Source organism: Xiphophorus maculatus, chromosome 11 (genome assembly GCF_002775205.1).
Source record: "Xiphophorus maculatus strain JP 163 A chromosome 11, X_maculatus-5.0-male, whole genome shotgun sequence".
NCBI classification, from domain to species: Eukaryota; Metazoa; Chordata; class Actinopteri; order Cyprinodontiformes; family Poeciliidae; genus Xiphophorus; species Xiphophorus maculatus.
Window position 1 is genome coordinate 24,941,287 of NC_036453.1, and position 17,827 is coordinate 24,959,113.

The window sequence follows — 17,827 nt, forward strand, 5'->3', positions numbered from 1 at the left end:
TTTCATTATATTGCATTTCATGACACTTTTTTATTTAATATTGCAATAACTTGCCAGTAAAGAGCCAAGTGACAGTTGCAAGTACACCTCAGCAACCAAGCATGACAGTCAAAAAAAAAGAAAAAGAAAAGATGGCACATCTGTAAACCTACAAATCTGTCAGTGGTGGAGGACTGATCCACTTTATTCGATTGGTCTGAACTCTTGTAATAGCCTACTAAGAGACAATGTGCGATACAAATATTGCATTTTAACATCATAGGATACATGGGGTTTCAAGTCTCAATTTCCAATAGACAAAAAGAGTCACCACTGTGTATTTGAAAGAGAGCTGGAAAAAAGAAACCAACCAAAAAAACAAAACAAAAAACTGAGACGCACTAATTTATTTTCTTTTTACGGCTTCATGTCGGATTTAAGATTCAAGTTTGTAAACTTTTTTTGTCATTGCGTCCGTAAACACACAACATCCCTAAAAAGCAGGATGGAAAACAAAAGTGAAACGAAAAACGGTGAGAAATATCAAGTTTCAAGCAAAATGGGTTTCCCAACTTGAGCAGAGAGACAGCTAGAATATGGCATTGTTACATAAAGAAAATGTGAACAGAGTTACTGCCGTTTATGACGTCGATGTAATAGGAGTCGTCTCCAGAGCCATCTGTTGACGGACACAATGAAAGCAGATATTAAGTTATCAAGATTCTGAATCACTTTGACAGCAAACTCCTAGACATTTAACTGTACCATGCACTTAAAAACAGCAACTGATGCAGGTGTTAACACCAAAATATATTATGTACCAGCAGTGAGGAAAGAAAGGAAGTTCAAACATCCAGATTTTAATTGAGTGGCGGGGAAAAAGTTAAAGCACATCTTAGTATAGTCCTAGGCTGGAGGTTGATTAAGTTACACAGCAGGTAGTATGCTTTCTGTTGTCTGAAGCCACAAAGCAAACAAAAAGTGCAACAATGGTGCAGAGCATTCTTTACGTTTGGTTAGTTTCTGCGTTTCGTGTAATGAGAAGACAGTTTTACAGAGCTCAGATTGTTGTCAGGACAGGAAATAAAGAAGAAGAAAAAAAAGAGGGACTGCAGAAACAAATACAAATGACACCAACATATATCTCTGAGAAAATCGTTTTTAAAGCTGCCTTCTCTCTTAACTCACAAGGCGTGGCAAAATTATCCCTCAGAAAAGAAAGCTGAAAAGAAATCACATGTCCTGACACTGACATTTTTTTTTTGTTAGTTTTTTCCTTTTTGACAAGACGTTATTCTGGACAGCTTGGAAAGAGAAACTGCAGGGATGCAACACACTGAGTTGTCAGCTCTATTGAAAGAAAAAGAAAAAATAAACTCATTGGCTCACTTTCATCATTCAGACAGGGTCCAGGAGTAGTCATAACGATTATCATTTCCAGCAAGCTTATTTCCGACTTTTCACCTTTCGGCTCTGATGCCAGTGATCTCAACTTGTTGTGATGTTTCTCTGTTCCAACTGGGTGAGAAGTTGTCTCTACTGTCTATTTACGATCCACGCATCAGCTCCACTGTGTGACGAAGACTGACTTCAGATTTCGACGCTTCATTTTTTGTTTTTGTTTTTGTCCACACCGGTTCAGGCTCTGGTGGTGCTTGGTTGACGGCGGCACAATCTGTGATCCGCAGAGGGGTCAAGTTTTAACAACAGGTCCGGTCTCTCTTAGCAAAGCCATGGTAAAAAATAATAATAATAATAATAAAGTTTCAGGTTGGTGGTGTGGAGTCTGGGAGAACAAGTGCGTCATTAAAGATTACACCACACCTCTTCCCAATTAAAGTGGATCAAGTTAAAAGCGATGTTAAAATAAGAAACAAGTTAAGAAAAACACTGCAAAAAGGTTACTCTATGTACATACAAATTTTCTTAAAGACAGGGTGTATCTTTACAGAATCAGACAAAAAATTCAGAAATAGCTTCTTATGTTTCTTTTTTTACACATGAAGGAACTTCTTCAGCTCGACTGGTGCCGTTTGTCGTCCTCCATGTTGGTGTGTACGTCTCCCAACAGGCTCGGTGAGCGCTCCTGGAGCAAATACTGAGTCTTCTTCTGGAGAACCCTGCCTGTTGCTTGCTGCTCCAAGCTCACCGCCAGGGGGCGCCATAGCACCAAAAACAACAAAGAAAAAAAAAAAGTAGAAAAAAAAAAAATAAACATGACACCACCTCATCCGCTCCTCACTCGCAAAAAGAGTGAGGTTAGTTCCGGGAGACGGGTGTGGACAGATCCGCCTGAAGCATAGGCCGTTTCCCTGGTAACCGGGACTTCGGCGGGTTTCGGGTTCAGTCGTCGCTGTCAGACAGGGTCTCGTACTGCTCTGACAGCAGAGACTGCCACACTCGCTGCTGCCCTCTGGCTGGGGGCGGCTGCTGCTGCTGCTGCTGCTGCTGCTGCTGCTGATGCTGCTGGCTCTGTATCGAGGCTGAGGCCATGGACGTGGGGGGTGTGCTCATCAGGGTCAGTGGGTTGTAAGGAAACGGCATCGGACCTTAAATAAGGGAGAAGAAGAATGAGACAAACTGGTCTAAACGCCCCCTATGCACTTCATCCGAAGCACCGAAATCGGCGCTTATTTAGGGAATCTGCAGGTCTTAGTGAGTCAAATTTAAGAAATTTTTATTTACCTTTTTAATGCAACAACTATAAATATATTGGATTGCCATCTACAGCCTTTGTACCAAGCTTATTTGTGTTTTTGCACAGACTGCACCTAGCTTTGTATGTGTAGGCAACAGCCCTGACCCAGTGACGAAAAAACAAATATACACTTAAAGGGGTTGGCACACATGAGGTGACGTTGCTCCCTCTCCATTCATTTCCTATGGAAATGCATAATGAGGCAACAATCACATTTATATATGAAAATAAGAGATTAGTCTTGTCACAGCAAAATTTAAGACCTTTGATTAATGTGTTGAAGGCCAACTTACATTATTTTATTGAATCAAAAAAAATTAAGGCCTTAATTTTATATTCACAAAATTAAAGCTTTTTTCAATAAGCCTTAAGCTTCATTTGACCAGAAATCATGTAAATGCACGACAGAAATCGAGTGCATCTGTGGCTAACACCAGGCTCGTGTTGAACTGTTTTGACGAAGCTCTTGTGCAAAATGTTGTGTGATTGGTCAGAAGTTTGTTGCAATGTTTGTTGCAGAGATCAACTGGTTTTTATATCCGCATTGAGCAATAAACCTATTGAGCAAGGTTCATTTGAAGCGATGAGGAATTACGTACATTTGCACGGTTCTTCCCTAAATGAGTAACTGTATTAGTAAGACTAAAAACTCCTGGATGAAAATTGCAACGTCGTCGTCCACGGAGTGTGGCTTTAGCGCCATGGCCACTTCGTAAAAGCAAAACAGATGCAGGGAGGGAGGAGGGATGGTTGTATTAGGAGGTGAGTGCGAATACGAACGGTCCAGAGCCACATGACTTCAGATGAAGTATGTGGGAGCCTCAAGTTTCATTTTACCAGTAATCATGTTCTCAGACAAATGAGCAGCTCACCTGTGGACGGGGGTCGCTCCTCCCAGGTCCACTGTGCTTGGGTTTGTCTGTGGTATTCCCCGTCAGAGTGGACTGACGACGGACGCTCCCCTCCTGAGTAGGCCTGACCCAGGTTAGGTGACTTGGACTTCCGGCTGTTTGCTTTGCCCTGCTTCTGTTTCCCTGCGGATTCAAACAGGCGGCTATTTATAAATCAGCAGCATGTTTGTAGTATAGATAGAGACGCAGAAATCCTTAAATGAAATTCTTCTTTTATAGCAGGAGTATATCAAATTGCAAACTTTAGAAAGATCCAACCCAGAACTTTATTGAATTATCAAATTTGCTTTTCAAATGTGCTGATTATCACACAGAAAGTCAAGTTTGTTTACAAATCTGTCACAATAAGCAATTAATTAATTAAAATGAGCTTGATAATTTTCATTCTGAGGATTAATATTTTTAAAGGAAATTGTGTTTACAGAGACTTCATAATCATAATTCATAATTTTATTTATGGTTTTGGTTGTGTGGTTTTTATGTATTGTTTTTGTTTTGTTTTGGATATTTAAAACATCTTGCAGTGTTAAATGTTCTTTACTACATTAAAATTTTGTGGCAAACTTACATTATTATGCTATTGTCAACATAGTACTGGTCTACTGGCCTGTTTGTTTAGCACATTTCAGCAATAAGACAGTTCAAAGTGCTTTACATCAGAAAAACACACAGGCACCAATTATGAAACAAGCCAGAGACTTTGCATTTTCTAAAATCAAAATCACCAGGTAAATATACATCAAATATATTGATCAATATTTCAATTATTGTGAGTCAAAGGCAACTCTAATTAGGTGAGTTTTTAGCCTTTATTTAAAGGAAGTCAATGTTTCAACAGGTTTGCAGTTTTCTTGTAGTTTATTCCAGATTAGTGGAACATAAAACTGAATGCTGTTTCTCCAAAAAGCAACAAATCACAAATCTGGAGCCTACAGACAGAGGAATGGTTTCATTTTAAGAGTTTTCACACACCTTTACCTGGGTTACTAATAAATATCACTGTGTCTCAGATGGTGGAGTTAATTTTCCTGCTTTTGACCTACCCATACTGGGAGACAGGCTGGCCTCCTGTCGGGTATCGCCGCCCGTGCCGGATGCGTTGTTCATGACAACAGCTCCTCCTCCTCCCTGGTGCTCCTCCTGCCTCTCTTCCAAGTTGCCCATTAAAGCCTTGCGGATGATGTCCTCCAGGCCCAAGTTACTGGCCGGGTCGTTGAACGACTGATTCCTTAGGTTGATGCTGCCTGCAGTTTACAACACAACAAATCTGCAGTGAGAAAGGAAATGGAAACTAGAATGAAGGTATCTGATCTTCTGGAATTTTGTTTTGGCTTACTGGAGCTGGTAACAGCAGGCAGGTTGAAAATCTCTGTCCCAGGCTGAGCATTTCCTACAATATGATAGAAAAATTATGAAAACAAACACAAGCAGGAAATAAGACTATGACATGAACAATGAGAGAGAAGAACTAGAGAGAATTATTTAGTTTAAACACAAAAGATAAGAGAAGACCCACTTACCAACGTCAGAATCCCCAACACCAGAGGTGGAGTTCAACTTACGAAAGATTTCCTGCTTCTTGGATTTAACCATGGGCGAAGTGCTCTCCAGTTTGGTGAAGAAAGCAGGCAGGTAGCTGACACTCCCTGGGGACCGTGAGTCGCTCCTAGAACAGCATGGAGGCGGGAAGAGATCAGCTGAGGCAACGACACTGCAAAAATACAAAATCTTACCAAGTATTTTTGTCTAGTTTCTCGTGCGAATATCTTAGTACACATCAAAAGTCTAAAATCATTTAAATGTATATTTTCAGCAAGTCAATAATTCCTTAAACGTGATGAAAAAGTACTTGTTTTACTAGCAGAGTATTTTACATGTAACATGGGAAAAATGTCTTGTTATGTTATGTTAAACGAGCTCCTACATCATGCTGAAAAATTACTGTTAAGCTAGTTTTTCTTATTTCAAGGGTACTAACATATTTGGAAAACAAACTAGACCAAAAATAAGTGGCAAGATGTTGTGTTTTTGTAGTGGAGTCTACAAAGTTTCAGCTCCATAGAGAAAACAACTACAGATACAGGAAACAGTTCATCTGTGAGAATTTAAAAAAGAAACTAGAAATTACTTCAAGCTACCGTATTTTCCGCACTATAAGGCGCACCTAAAAAGCTTCAATTTTCTCAAAAGCCAAGAGTGCGCCTTATAATCCGGTGCGCCTTATATACGGACCAATATTGAGCCACAACAGGTCTCGCAACTACGGTAAGCAGCCGCCGACTTCATTTTCCCCCGTAGAAGAAGAAGCGCGCGGTGCACGCTGGGTTTTGTGTAAAGACCCCAAAATGGCTCCTATTAAGAGACACGCTTACGACGCAGAGTTTAAGCTCAAGGCGATCAGTCACGCAGTTGAACACAGGAATAGAGCAGCAGCGAGAGAATTTAACATGAACAAATCAATGGTGCGGAAGTGGATATATATTGTGATATATATATATATATATATAATATATATAATCAGACGTATATATATATATACGTCTGATTTATTGTAACAATATCAGACTGTTTTTTACGTGTTTATTGAATCGAGGAAAAGTTCCCCTCCACTACATGTTATACCTTGCTGTTGTTAAAAGATAAACTGTGTCACAAAAATACCACGTCACTTACTTTACCTCGGGGAAAATAATAAAACAGCATTCATTTTGGGAATGAACAGAGTTTTCAGAACGCTGGTTTGTAATCTATTAAAGTTTGACTGACCTATCTGACTATTTTGTTGACATTCCCTTTAGCGCAGTTCCATCTAATGGATGCATAACGTAACCCCGGCCTCTACTGTAGCGTCTATTCTATGCGCCTTATAATGCGGTGCGCCTTATATATGAAAAAAGTTTTAAAATAGGCCATTTATTGAAGGTGCGCCTTATAATGCGGTGCGCCTTATAGTGCGGAAAATACGGTACGTGTCAAGCCAGTACCATCAAATGTTCCTTCTAAAGCAAAACAAAAGGATATTTTCAGAAATTTGTCTATGCGTTTTTTTCCCCCACTCATTTCTCTAGAAGAAGTCGTGATCTGTTCCGACAATTTTACTCTTTGTATGAAGCCTGTAATTGTTAAGAGTGAGTTAAAAATATCTCACATAAAAGGTGCTAATTGCATACCTGATCTCAGAGTTGTCAGTGTCCCGCCTTTGGGGCGGAGGCCCACCCGCCTCCTGTTTGTCCATGCCTTGGTACCCCTGTGGGGGAGAGATGGGTTCATAGTTCTCCATCTGCCTGCCTCCTCGGTCCGGAGACTTGCCGGGTCTGAATGCAGAAAAAACATATCTTAGACATTCTGTAGGAGTAGAAATCCGTCCTGCGTATTCACTCTGCATACCTGGCCCTGGATTTGTCAGGGGCGTTCTCTGGAGAAACCCGACTGGAGGGTCTCTGGTGGTGTGGAGGCTGGTTCTCAGGACTGTAGCGGCTCGGGGCTTTGACCCGACCCGAAGAGGACACCGGTGGGATGGAGGTCTGGAATGTGGTGGGTGCTGACGAAGAGACCGGGGGGTCTTGATTCCTGGCGAAGTCTTGGGTAATTATATGCTGGGTTTCCGGGAAAGACACACAAACAAAACAGGTTGACATTATGAAACAATATCCAGTTGCTCAAAGACTTTATCTGGTAAACTAAGTGCGAGCTAGGAATATCAGAGCAGGATATAAATGTGCGTGCTTTAAATTGTCACAATAATAAATTGTGACAATAAATCATAGACAGTACACCAAATGCCCAAAAATACAACTAAAATCTTGTCCACTAGATGGCACACATTTTCATTTTTGTAGTTTTGAATTGAATACCTGGATTATATTTTTGTTTGCAAAACAATCAACAAAATTGTCCCTTACCGAAATATGGTCTGCCAAGGTCATGACTCTGTGGGTTTTGGGGACCTGTGAGTAGCTGTCTGCCTGGGAGGAGGGGGGCTGCGGCGGCTCTGCAGACGATCGGTACCGGCCCATGTCGTAGGTCCGCATGGCAACTGCAAGAGTGACCAGAAACAGGAACGTCTAATTAAAATAGTGATGATGAAATGATGAAGCAGAAAAGAGTTAGCAAGATCCAGGAAATGAGTTTCTGCTTCACGTCTGCAGGGAGGCGACTAAAATAACTTGGTTTGGAATAACAGGACGCTAAGTCTACCACATAAAGGTTTGCTCCACAAAGCCCTCACTACTGAATCTCCCATAAAATATTTATATTATCTTTGCAAAAGGTGAGACATTCTCAGACTTATCGCCTTCACACCTGCTGCTTGTTGTTGTCCATCTTCTGCTTTGTCCTGCTGGGGCTGGACTGGGGAACTAGCAGGACTTATAACCTCAATGGCTCCTCCTGCAGAGTTATCATACCGACTAGATGACACTGCAATGTAAACATGGATAAACAAAAAAAGAAATTACGTTTCATACAAGAACATAAAAGGGAGGGGAAGATTGGATTCTAAAGGAGATATGTTTGTGGACTTAATGTTTGAATTTAAAGTTATCTCAATTAACAGAGTTTATTCAGGTATCATTCACTCAAGACCTTTTTAAGACCATCATGAGTGGAATATAAGAAATGTATCTCCACAGAAATGTACAAACTTCGTCCATTTAACTGCTGATAAATTTGAATTAACCCTCGATAGAAACAAAAAAGTCAGCTAGATGTCCTAATGTGACTCAAACCTTTGCTTAACAGAAAGGTTCAGAGAGAGAAAAAAAAAATATATATATATATACATATATATATATATGACCGGTGTCAGAGTCTGGTCCGCATTGCCGGCAGTAAGTCGGGCTCGTTTCCGGTGAGAGTTGGACTCCGCCAGGGCTGCCCTTTGTCACCGATTCTGTTCATCACTTTCATGGACAGAATTTCTAGGCGCAACCAAGGTGTTGAGGGGGTCCGATTTGGTGGCCTTAGGATCTCATCTCTGCTTTTCGCAGACGATGTGGTCCTTTTGGCTTCATCAGATCGTGATCTGCAGCTCTCGCTGGAGCGGTTCGCAGCCGAGTGTGAAGCGGCCGGGATGGGGATCAGTGCCTCCAAATCCGAGGCCATGGTCTTGAGCCGGAAAAGGGTAGTGTGCCTCCTCCGGGTCAGGGGGGGTGTCCTGCCCCAAGTGGAGGAGTTTAAGTATCTCGGGATCTTGTTCACGAATGGGGGAAGAAGGGAGCGGGAGATCGACAGGCGGATTGGCGCAGCGTCTGCTGTCAAGCGGGCGCTGTACCGGTCCGTCGTGGTGAAGAGAGAGCTGAGCCAAAAAGCGAAGCTCTCGATTTACCGGTCGATCTACGTTCCCACCCTCATCTATGGTCATGAGCTTTGGGTCATGACCGAAAGAACGAGATCGCGGATACAAGCGGCCGAAATGGGTTTTCTCCGTAGGGTGGCTGGGCTCTCCCTTAGAGATAGGGTGAGAAGCTCAGTCATCCGGGAGGGACTCAGAGTAGAGCCGCTGCTCCTTCACATCGAGAGGAGCCAGTTGAGGTGGCTCGGGCATCTGGTCAGGATGCCTCCTGGACGCCTCCCTGGTGAGGTGTTCCGGGCACGTCCCACCGGGAGGAGGCCCCGGGGAAGACCCAGGACACGCTGGAGGGACTATGTCTCTCGGCTGGCCTGGGAACGCCTCGGGATTCCCCCGGAGGAGCTAGAAGAAGTGGCTGGGGAGAGGGAAGTCTGGGCCTCCCTTCTGAAGCTGCTACCCCCGCGACCCGACCTCGGATAAGCGGAAGAAGATGGATGGATGGATGGATGTATATATATATATGTATATAGATTTAATAGTTCTGTCAAGACACAATTTGAAACCTGTAATTAATGTATTTAAAGCCAACCTATTTTTAAATGAATTTAAGACATTGTAAAAGGTGCAGAATGTAACTTTTATGAAAATATATTTTTTTACATATTTGTTGAAACTGTCTCTCAGGTGTCACAGTTTGGTATGAGACAGAATCTGTGGGGGAAAAAAACTCCTCTGCCTTCTCCCAGTGCTATCTAGAAACAACCAATCAGAGTTAGAGGAGGAGGGTCTTGGCGCTGTTGATCACCATCCATGTGGCGCTTCTTATCACTTTCCTCCGCCCTCCTTTCTCTCTACTACGCCGCTGCTGCTTTCATAGCCTGTTGTGAATGCTCAGGCTAGTTATCATGACCACTGATGACAGAGAATAAATGGTTTTCCTTTAATGGTAAGTTGTTTTTCTGTCATTAGGACATACATTGAGGTGCCAGTACATGACAGCGCTAAGACCCTCCTCCTGGCTCTGATTGGTTGTTTCTGGTCAGGTGCATTTCTTCAGATGGCAATGATATCTCAAAGTGGAGGTGGACGATATCAATCTTTTCACAGATTATCTGTCTCATAACAAACTGTCATGACATGGAGACAGTTTTAACAATTTTTTAAAAACATTTTTTAAAGAAATTTATATACTGCAGCTATAAAGCTTTAATGTTGGATACATGATTTTAAAAATTCTTAAGGGTGTGTGACCATCCTCATTAAAGGCACTCACAGCTGCTTGAAGAGTCGGAGCTCTGAGAGCCTCGCTCCCGCGACTCTTTGTCTGAAGCTATCTGCCGTGTTATGATGACGTCGATAAAGTTGGCGGCGGTGATAGTCGTCTTTCCGTGAGTCCGAAGCTCCTCTTCGATGCGGGACTTTGTCTGAGGACCCTTCTCCTTCCCCCCGACGCCCTCGGCATAAGCCGGATGCGGCTTTCCGCCCGGCAGAGACATGGCGTTATACGGCGAGTGCAAGGACCGCCTGTCTGCTTCCTGCTGCTGCTCCGAGAGGATCGGCCCCCGCCGCGACGCGGCCGATGAAGACATTTCATCGTCCCGCTCGTGTTTGCTCTCCTTGACCTTGGTGACGTCCACTAAGGCCGCGGCGTCCACCAGCGCAGCCAGAGCGTCGGCCGCTGTGCTGTAGCGTGAGCTGCTCTGGGACGCTGATGTAACCACAGGCGGGTGGGGTCTAAGAGGAAATAACATAACATAAAAGGTTGTTTTTTATCTAAATAATTTGCAAAGCATGTTGGGGGTACAGCTTGACTGGCATAGTGGAAACTTGACGACTTCTCACGGTATTTTACATCGTTGCAGATCAAAAAAAATAATAGAAAATATGAAACTTTAAATTAATGGTATGTTTGAGGCTTTATTTTTACAATATTAAAACAAAACTATTGATGATTTAATACCTTTAACGTGTATTAATGTTTGGAGTTGGTAAGTTCTTTCAGAAGGGTTCATACTAAAATAAAATTCAAGTATTTTAGGTATATTTAATGTAAATTTATGGTAAAACTTTCAAACTTTTCCAGCACAGCACTTAGGAGACACCTTCACCTAATTATTATCATGTTATTAATTTCATTTATTACTGTTAACAATAATGTCTTGTGATAATTTTCTACATTCTAGGTAAACTAAAATAAAATTAAACTTGATGTTTTGAAAAGTCTCTCTCATAGACTGAATTCCCCTGTCTGGTTTGAGAACTAATTTAACGAATTTTTTTAAAATCCCCCAATTTCAGTAAAATTGCTTAACATATAAAAAAATAAGTCAACCTTTATTTTAATTACACAGATCAATAAATCATTGAGCCATTAGGGAGTAATAAATATTCATTACACTGAAACAATCCAAACAAATCTTAAGATAAATAATATCCCTTCTCAAATGAAATGCTTAAAAATATTATACAATGAAAATCTAAAAAAAAAAAAAAAGCTCTTGATAAGTTTTCTGGCATTTAGAAAATAGAAATAATTTTGGAATATCTAACTGACCTAAAACAAGAGAAGTTTAGTCTGATTTTACTTCAGACAGTGACTGAAAAAAATACCTGGTTTTAGCTGTAAATAAGATTTTCCAAATTTAGGCTTTTAATGAAACATTGGACTTTCAAGGTCTTCATACAGAAGCCAAGCACTTTCCAAAACCTTTCAAAAGCACCTGACTGCAATTCAAGCATTTCTTAAGGATTTCAAGCACCCATACAAACCCTGTCTTAAGAATTTACAAATTTTATGAGCTTACATTAGTGAGGTAATGACACTTTTTCCCTGGAAGATGCTCGGCCGCTGCTGAACGACCACATCCTGGGTCCGGAGCGACGGAGAAGGGGAATGCAGATAACCTCGGCTCCCTGGCCGGCCCGGCTGCTCCAGGGCGCCTGAATGATGCAGAAAGGGCAAACGTTGCAGCTTTGCTTCAGAAACTACTCACTGAGCCGTGACTTGCTAAGCAGCTCACCTCCACGCATGTATTCATTAGTGCGCTCCCGCTCTCTGATCTCCCGTTCCCTCTCCCTCTGTTGCTCCCTTTCCTTTTCCCTTTCCTTCTCCTGCTGCTCCCTCTCCCTCTCTGCATTAGCAGCAAGGTGGACTGGATGGCCTGAGCAGAACAGGGACAACAACATGCACGCAAAACGTTAAACGTTATACCTGCATGACATCATCACACCCCTGGCATGGTGTATGATGCATCAGATTGAAGTCATGGTTTAAATACTGGTCCACTGCACCGGGGGACTGGGTGAACATTGACCTGTGAACATTTAAATAGAGTCCACCTGAGTGCAATTTAATCAAATCCTAAACACAGCTGTTCTGTGCAGACCTTTATAGGCAGCATCATGCTGTGTGGATACTTTCTTTTTCTTCAGTAGTAACAGAACGGCTAGTCAGAGCTGATAGTAAGATGGAGTGGAGCTAAACACAGAGCCACCTTGGAAGAAAACCCGCTGGAGGCTGCAGAAGACGTGAGACTGAGGTGGAGAACAACCCTAAACACACAGCCATGATTCAGACCAAAGATTGGTCTTGTGCTAGAATGGCCCAGTCAAAGTTCAGTCCTAGATCTTGGCATTCCACAAAACACTTGCCGCTTTCACTGCGGTAAAAGGTGGGTCTACAAAGTGAATAGAAATGAAAAACACATTTTAGATGCAATTTGCACACAGAAACATGCAACACTTTCCTTCCAAATCACAGACAGATGCTTTGTGTTGGTCTAAAACATAAACTACCAATAAAAAACATGAGGTCTGTGGTTATAATGTGACTGAATGTGGAAAATTTTCCCAGGTGTGAATACTTTTCCAAGGCACAGCACACACACAAACACACAAGCACATTTGGTGTTACAGCTCAGTAAAACAGACCGTGCACATCGGGATGCGGTTGGTATGTAGTTGTTATTAGAAAGTTCAGGTACTTTAAATGTTGTCACAAGAAGAAGATTATAACTGGTTTTTTTCTGAAAACAGAAGCAAGTTAAACAAGCTAGTAATCATAAATAAACTGAAGAAATTTTAAATCTAAAATGAAGCTGTGAAGTCAGATCATCTTAGTGATTTCCACTGAATCTACACATTTGGGTGAAAGCAGAATTTGGACAGAAATAATCCAGAAACATGAAGAATTAGAGTGGAAACTAACAATTATTTTAGTAATTGATTAATGTACCGATAATTCTGAGGATTAACCGATTTAATTTTTAAAAAAGGCACATTCTACAGGTATTTTACTTAGCCACATAAACATTTCTTATACAGTTTTAGAAATATATTAACTGATACAAATTTTAAAAAAATCCAGTGTCTTTTTAAAATAAGAAAATAAACATTTTATTGTCTAAAATGTAACACCATTGCATTCCTTAAGTAAATCTGAATAACCTATTTTCAGACAAAGGTGTTTTTATCTTAAATGCAAAAATGTATATATTTTTTCACCAAATGGCTTCTTTTTTGTTGAGTCTGTATACTCCGGTTAACGATTAATCAATTACTAAATTAGCAGACGATTATTTCAATAATCGATTAATCGTGATTAATTGCCTCAGCCATATGGAAAATACAGTGAACCCTCGCTATAACGCGGTTCACCTTTCACGGTCTCGCTGCTTCGCGGAGTTTTTTGTGCAGTTTTTTTTTTCACCGTGCATTGTATTCTGCGTCCTGATTGGCTAAACAGTCTCCGCGCTTCTTCTCTACCTGTGTACCAATAACATTACGGTATTTCAATATACAGCTTGGCAAATTTTGGCAAATATTTTTGCCCAGAAGAAAAAAGAGCAACAACAAATACCGATAACTATGTTCTTCTCAAAAAAACACACCTGCACCACAGGCTAAAGAAGAAAAAGACACTAGAGAGCGGAGTCAGGCCGCAGCGTCACAGTCAGAGGAACAGTGAAATACGCGAGTCACAATTTCTCCTACTGTACCTCGAATTGATGACTAAAATGATTATTTTACTGTAGTTATTTGTAAGAAAGCGTTCTATTTGTTAAAAAATTACTTAGGCCTGAAAAACAGTTTTTGTTCTTTGGTTTCAATGTAGAGTATTTAATTATGCTGTATAATAATTGTAAAAAAATAAAGGTAACTACTTCATGGATTTCGCCTATCACGGGTTCCTTTTGGAACCTAATCCCTGCGAAAAACGAGGGTTCACTGCATTGAAGTCTTCCAGAACTTCCGATCAAAATCTAAACATTCTATCAGAACACCTTGGCAGTTGCATATGAGACCGATCCCAGCGGTTACTGCGGTAACCCTAAACCTCTCTGAGCCGTCGAGACTCGCCCCAAGAGTGCGAGGGGGAACACAGAGTTGGTGGCAGTAGAGATAAGGGAAAAACAGGGTGTAGGATTGGGAGGGGTCCTCACCTGGCGATATGGAAGTTGAGTTGAAAGGCCTAGGAGGGAAAGGGGGCTGAGCTCCAGAGAGGTAGGCGCGTTCCAAAGTGGGAGTACCTGTTCCCCCAGGGTGAGGCAACAGGATAGTTGGAGGCATCTGGGTTAGATCAATAATCCCTTTTACAGACAGAAGCAAAGGGCCAATGGTGAACAACAAGAATCGATCCATCAATTTCTGAATGTATGTAGACACTTGGCTGTAACCCATCACCTTCATCCCAAATCCCGCTTGATGAGTGAGTAACAGGGCTGCACGGAGTGGAATAGTGGTCAACTTGTAAGAAGCAACCACTCAGCAAATGTGAGATTTTGATGACCACACTCGATAAGTTGAGTAAGAGCCAAATGAGTCGCAGCCCCAATTTAAAAGAGCAAATCGGCTGAATTTGTCAATTTGTATTAAAAAGGAAGAAAAAGGTCATTTGCTTCTGGGCGTCTGCAAAAGGTAGCCACTACTTCACAAGCACACAGTCTGCATACTACAGCCCCCTGCCTTCTGTGGCAGATGAGACTTACCTCGAGGAGGCGGCGGGTACGGGATGGCGACGGGTTGTTCCCGCGGCGACAGCCCTCTGGCCATGTCGGGCCGAGGGATAACTTGCATCTGCTGCGACGTGATGTAATCGTTGAGGATGGTCTGCCGAGTGTTCTCCATGGTATACAGCTGGTAGGTGTTGTGGTAGCCGGTTGGTGAGGGTTGCCGGGGAAACATGAACGCTACAGGACACAAAGAACAAAAAAACCCCCAAAAAACAAAAACAGATGAATGAATATGAACAGACGGCTCACTAATACTCATCGCTGTTGCTGACGTCAATCACTGAAAGAGATCCTGTTGACCGGATGCCTATGAATTAGGCAACCTGATCTGCTTTTGACAGCTATTTATAACTGAAGTAAAAAAAAAAAAAAAAGTGAGAACGGTTTAAAAACACCGTACCAGGATCGAGGCCTCTGTGGCGGAAGGCCAGGGTGGGATCCAGGTGTGGGGGCAGGTGGGTCTGATACACCTCTCCGGGAACCAAAGGCCGGTGGTGGGGGTCGAACGGGCTGTGGGAGGCCACGGGGTCGCCCACCGACACAGGCGATTTGGATGGGATGCTGTCCCTCTGCGTCGGGGTCATGGCACTCTTTCTGTCATGTGTGGCGGATTTGGCAGAACTCATGCCCCCTTAAAGACAAACAAATGATCCAGAATGAGTTGATTTTATGCGAAAATGCAAAAATCCAGCGATTTTGGAAAAAAAAAAAAAAAAAATCAGAATTGGTTAAGCTAAATGAAAAATAGGTACTTTATAGTACAAACTACAGGGTGAAAATAGCAATATAAATTATCTTATTATTATATATTATACTGCTCAAAAAAATAAAGGGAACACTTTAAGTGTTAAACACCTGTTTAAGTGTTCCCTTTATTTTTTGAGCAGTGTATTTTTCCATGATGACAGGTAAGGCAAAGCCTCCCCTGTGTCCTCTGACCGCATGTCACTGGTTTGACATGAGCTTCACCGTGTACAAGCTTTGTAAAATGAAGACTTTACACTTCAGGAACAACGTAAATATGTGAATCTTGGATTAATATTTAATGTGACACGTTAACATCTCCACTCGTCAACCTACCTACTCAGACTGGAGCACAACATGAGGATCCCTTGCATACCGACAGATTAAAGCAGAAATCATTATGAATAATCGCTTTTAACTCGAAAATTGATTTTGAATCGAATCGTGGCCCCAAAACTTGTGAAACAGTAAACAATTCCCACTCCTACTAAATACACAAAGCATGAGTAAACAAAACTCTTTGCCCCTAAAACCTTTATGGGACTTACCCTCTGAGCCCCGTCCCAGCATGGGGGATCCTCTGGAGACGGGATTGGTGCTGTAGTTGACGGGGGTCCTGCGAGCACTGGCGTCCTCATACATGCTGGGGCTGTGCTGGGATTTCCCGGCCTCCTGGTGAGTGGAGCGCAGGACGGAGGCCGTGCTGTTGACCACAGAGTGCCGCACCGCCTTGCTCTCCTCGTACTTGGGTCGCTCCATGGCCTCCAGCTGGGGCATGCTGTGGGGAAGCTTGCTGGGGCTGGTGATGAGGGACTTGACGTTGTGTTTGATGGTCGGCTGGCCCATGGAGTAACTCTGTTGCAGAGAGGAGAAAATATTTCTATTTACATGGTGCTTTTAAGGATTTACTGCATGACAGGTGCATCTCTATAAGCTAGAATACCAGTGATTAAGTAGTTCAGTAGTTCAATTCAATTCAGGGCTGTAAGTATTGATTGTTTTAGTAATCAATTAATTGGATAAAAAAATGGCACATTCTACAGATTTTTCATTTAATCACTACAGCCTTTTTTATACAATATTACAAATACATTAAACAATGCAAATAAACAAATAATTCAATTCCCTTTTTAAATAAGAAAATAAACATTTTATTGCCTGAAGTGCAATGACAGAGGATTCCTTTAGCACCAGCTGAAGCTAAAACTAGGCCAATTGAGGAGCTTTGGCTAAAACATATTTCCAGATAAAAGTGTTTTTATCTTAAATGCAAAATGTATTTTGTACAGTTTTGGGTAATTGATACTCTGAATATGTTGTTCCTGGTCTGCAATGGATGTTTTTTGAATCTATAAACTATAGTTAACAACTAACCAATTACTAAACTAGTTGATATTCAATAATCGATTAATCACAATTAACCTGATCAATTGTTTCAGCTATAACTCAAATAGGTTATCTTAAACAGGGGTGTCCAAACTTTTGTCACATGGGTCAAAATTGTCAAGTTAAAAAGACTTGCAGGTGAAAAAAAAATTTTTTTTTCTTCTCAACAAAACATTAAGCTGCAGAACTTTGATTTTATAAAAATAAATAAATATTTTTGTTGGGAAATGTGTAAATTATTGCAGATCCAAAACTGAAAAAAGGTTCTGAAGGCTTGCCTCACTAAAAGAAAGGCATCCAGTTTTTCCAAATTTTTAATATCTTGACTGAAAAAAAAAGAAAAGAAAAAGATTTGGTCAATTCTGATCTCCAAAAACAGCATTTAGGTCACCATTTCTTTGAAAATGCTTATAGGATTCAGCCAATTTTAGTAAATGAATGAGATGCAGATTTGGCTGCAGCAGCGTTTACTTTTGAGTAAAAGTAAGAAAGCAATAATCCTGGCTATATAGAGATATATAAAAATATAAATTATGGAGTCTTGAAGTGTTAAATTTACAGAATAAATGCAAAAATCTCCACCAAAGGAGCATAAAAATCCTACAGAATGAGGCTAAAATGTAGATACAAATATAATACTTTGTGTTGTAGCCAATATTTTCTATTGTAAGATTTTAATTTGTGATAATTTTGCCTTAATTAAAAATAAAAAGCCTTGTATCATTCTTGAATTGCAGTCTGGGGCTAAAAATAATCTGTTTAAGGGCTGCAAATGGCCCCTCTGGACATCAGTCATCAATAAAGGGTT

At 41.3% G+C, this 17,827-nt stretch overlaps 1 protein-coding gene across 8 annotated transcripts in view; it reads right to left on the reverse strand.

Annotated features, from left to right (window-relative positions):
- Positions 1-143: 143 nt before the first annotated feature.
- The window catches only part of ncor1 (nuclear receptor corepressor 1), an 82,021-nt gene continuing 64,337 nt past the window's right edge, over positions 144-17,827 (reverse strand). For 3 of the 8 annotated variants that reach the window (XM_023342857.1, XM_023342855.1, XM_023342856.1), the window contains 16 exons: positions 16,182-16,488; positions 15,290-15,520; positions 14,866-15,066; positions 14,320-14,466; positions 11,899-12,039; positions 11,683-11,818; positions 10,152-10,612; positions 7,891-8,007; positions 7,491-7,624; positions 6,976-7,184; positions 6,759-6,902; positions 5,109-5,299; positions 4,925-4,978; positions 4,632-4,832; positions 3,550-3,711; positions 144-2,528 (listed from right to left, as the gene is read on the reverse strand). In XM_023342857.1, the coding sequence (XP_023198625.1) occupies positions 2,323-2,528; positions 3,550-3,711; positions 4,632-4,832; positions 4,925-4,978; positions 5,109-5,299; positions 6,759-6,902; positions 6,976-7,184; positions 7,491-7,624; positions 7,891-8,007; positions 10,152-10,612; positions 11,683-11,818; positions 11,899-12,039; positions 14,320-14,466; positions 14,866-15,066; positions 15,290-15,520; positions 16,182-16,488 (3,042 nt within the window). In that variant the 3' untranslated portion in view covers positions 144-2,322. The remainder of the gene's footprint in view (positions 2,529-3,549; positions 3,712-4,631; positions 4,833-4,924; positions 4,979-5,108; positions 5,300-6,758; positions 6,903-6,975; positions 7,185-7,490; positions 7,625-7,890; positions 8,008-10,151; positions 10,613-11,682; positions 11,819-11,898; positions 12,040-14,319; positions 14,467-14,865; positions 15,067-15,289; positions 15,521-16,181; positions 16,489-17,827) is intronic. The other 5 variants (XR_002753516.1, XM_023342860.1, XM_023342859.1 and 2 more) reach the window with 5 other exon arrangements.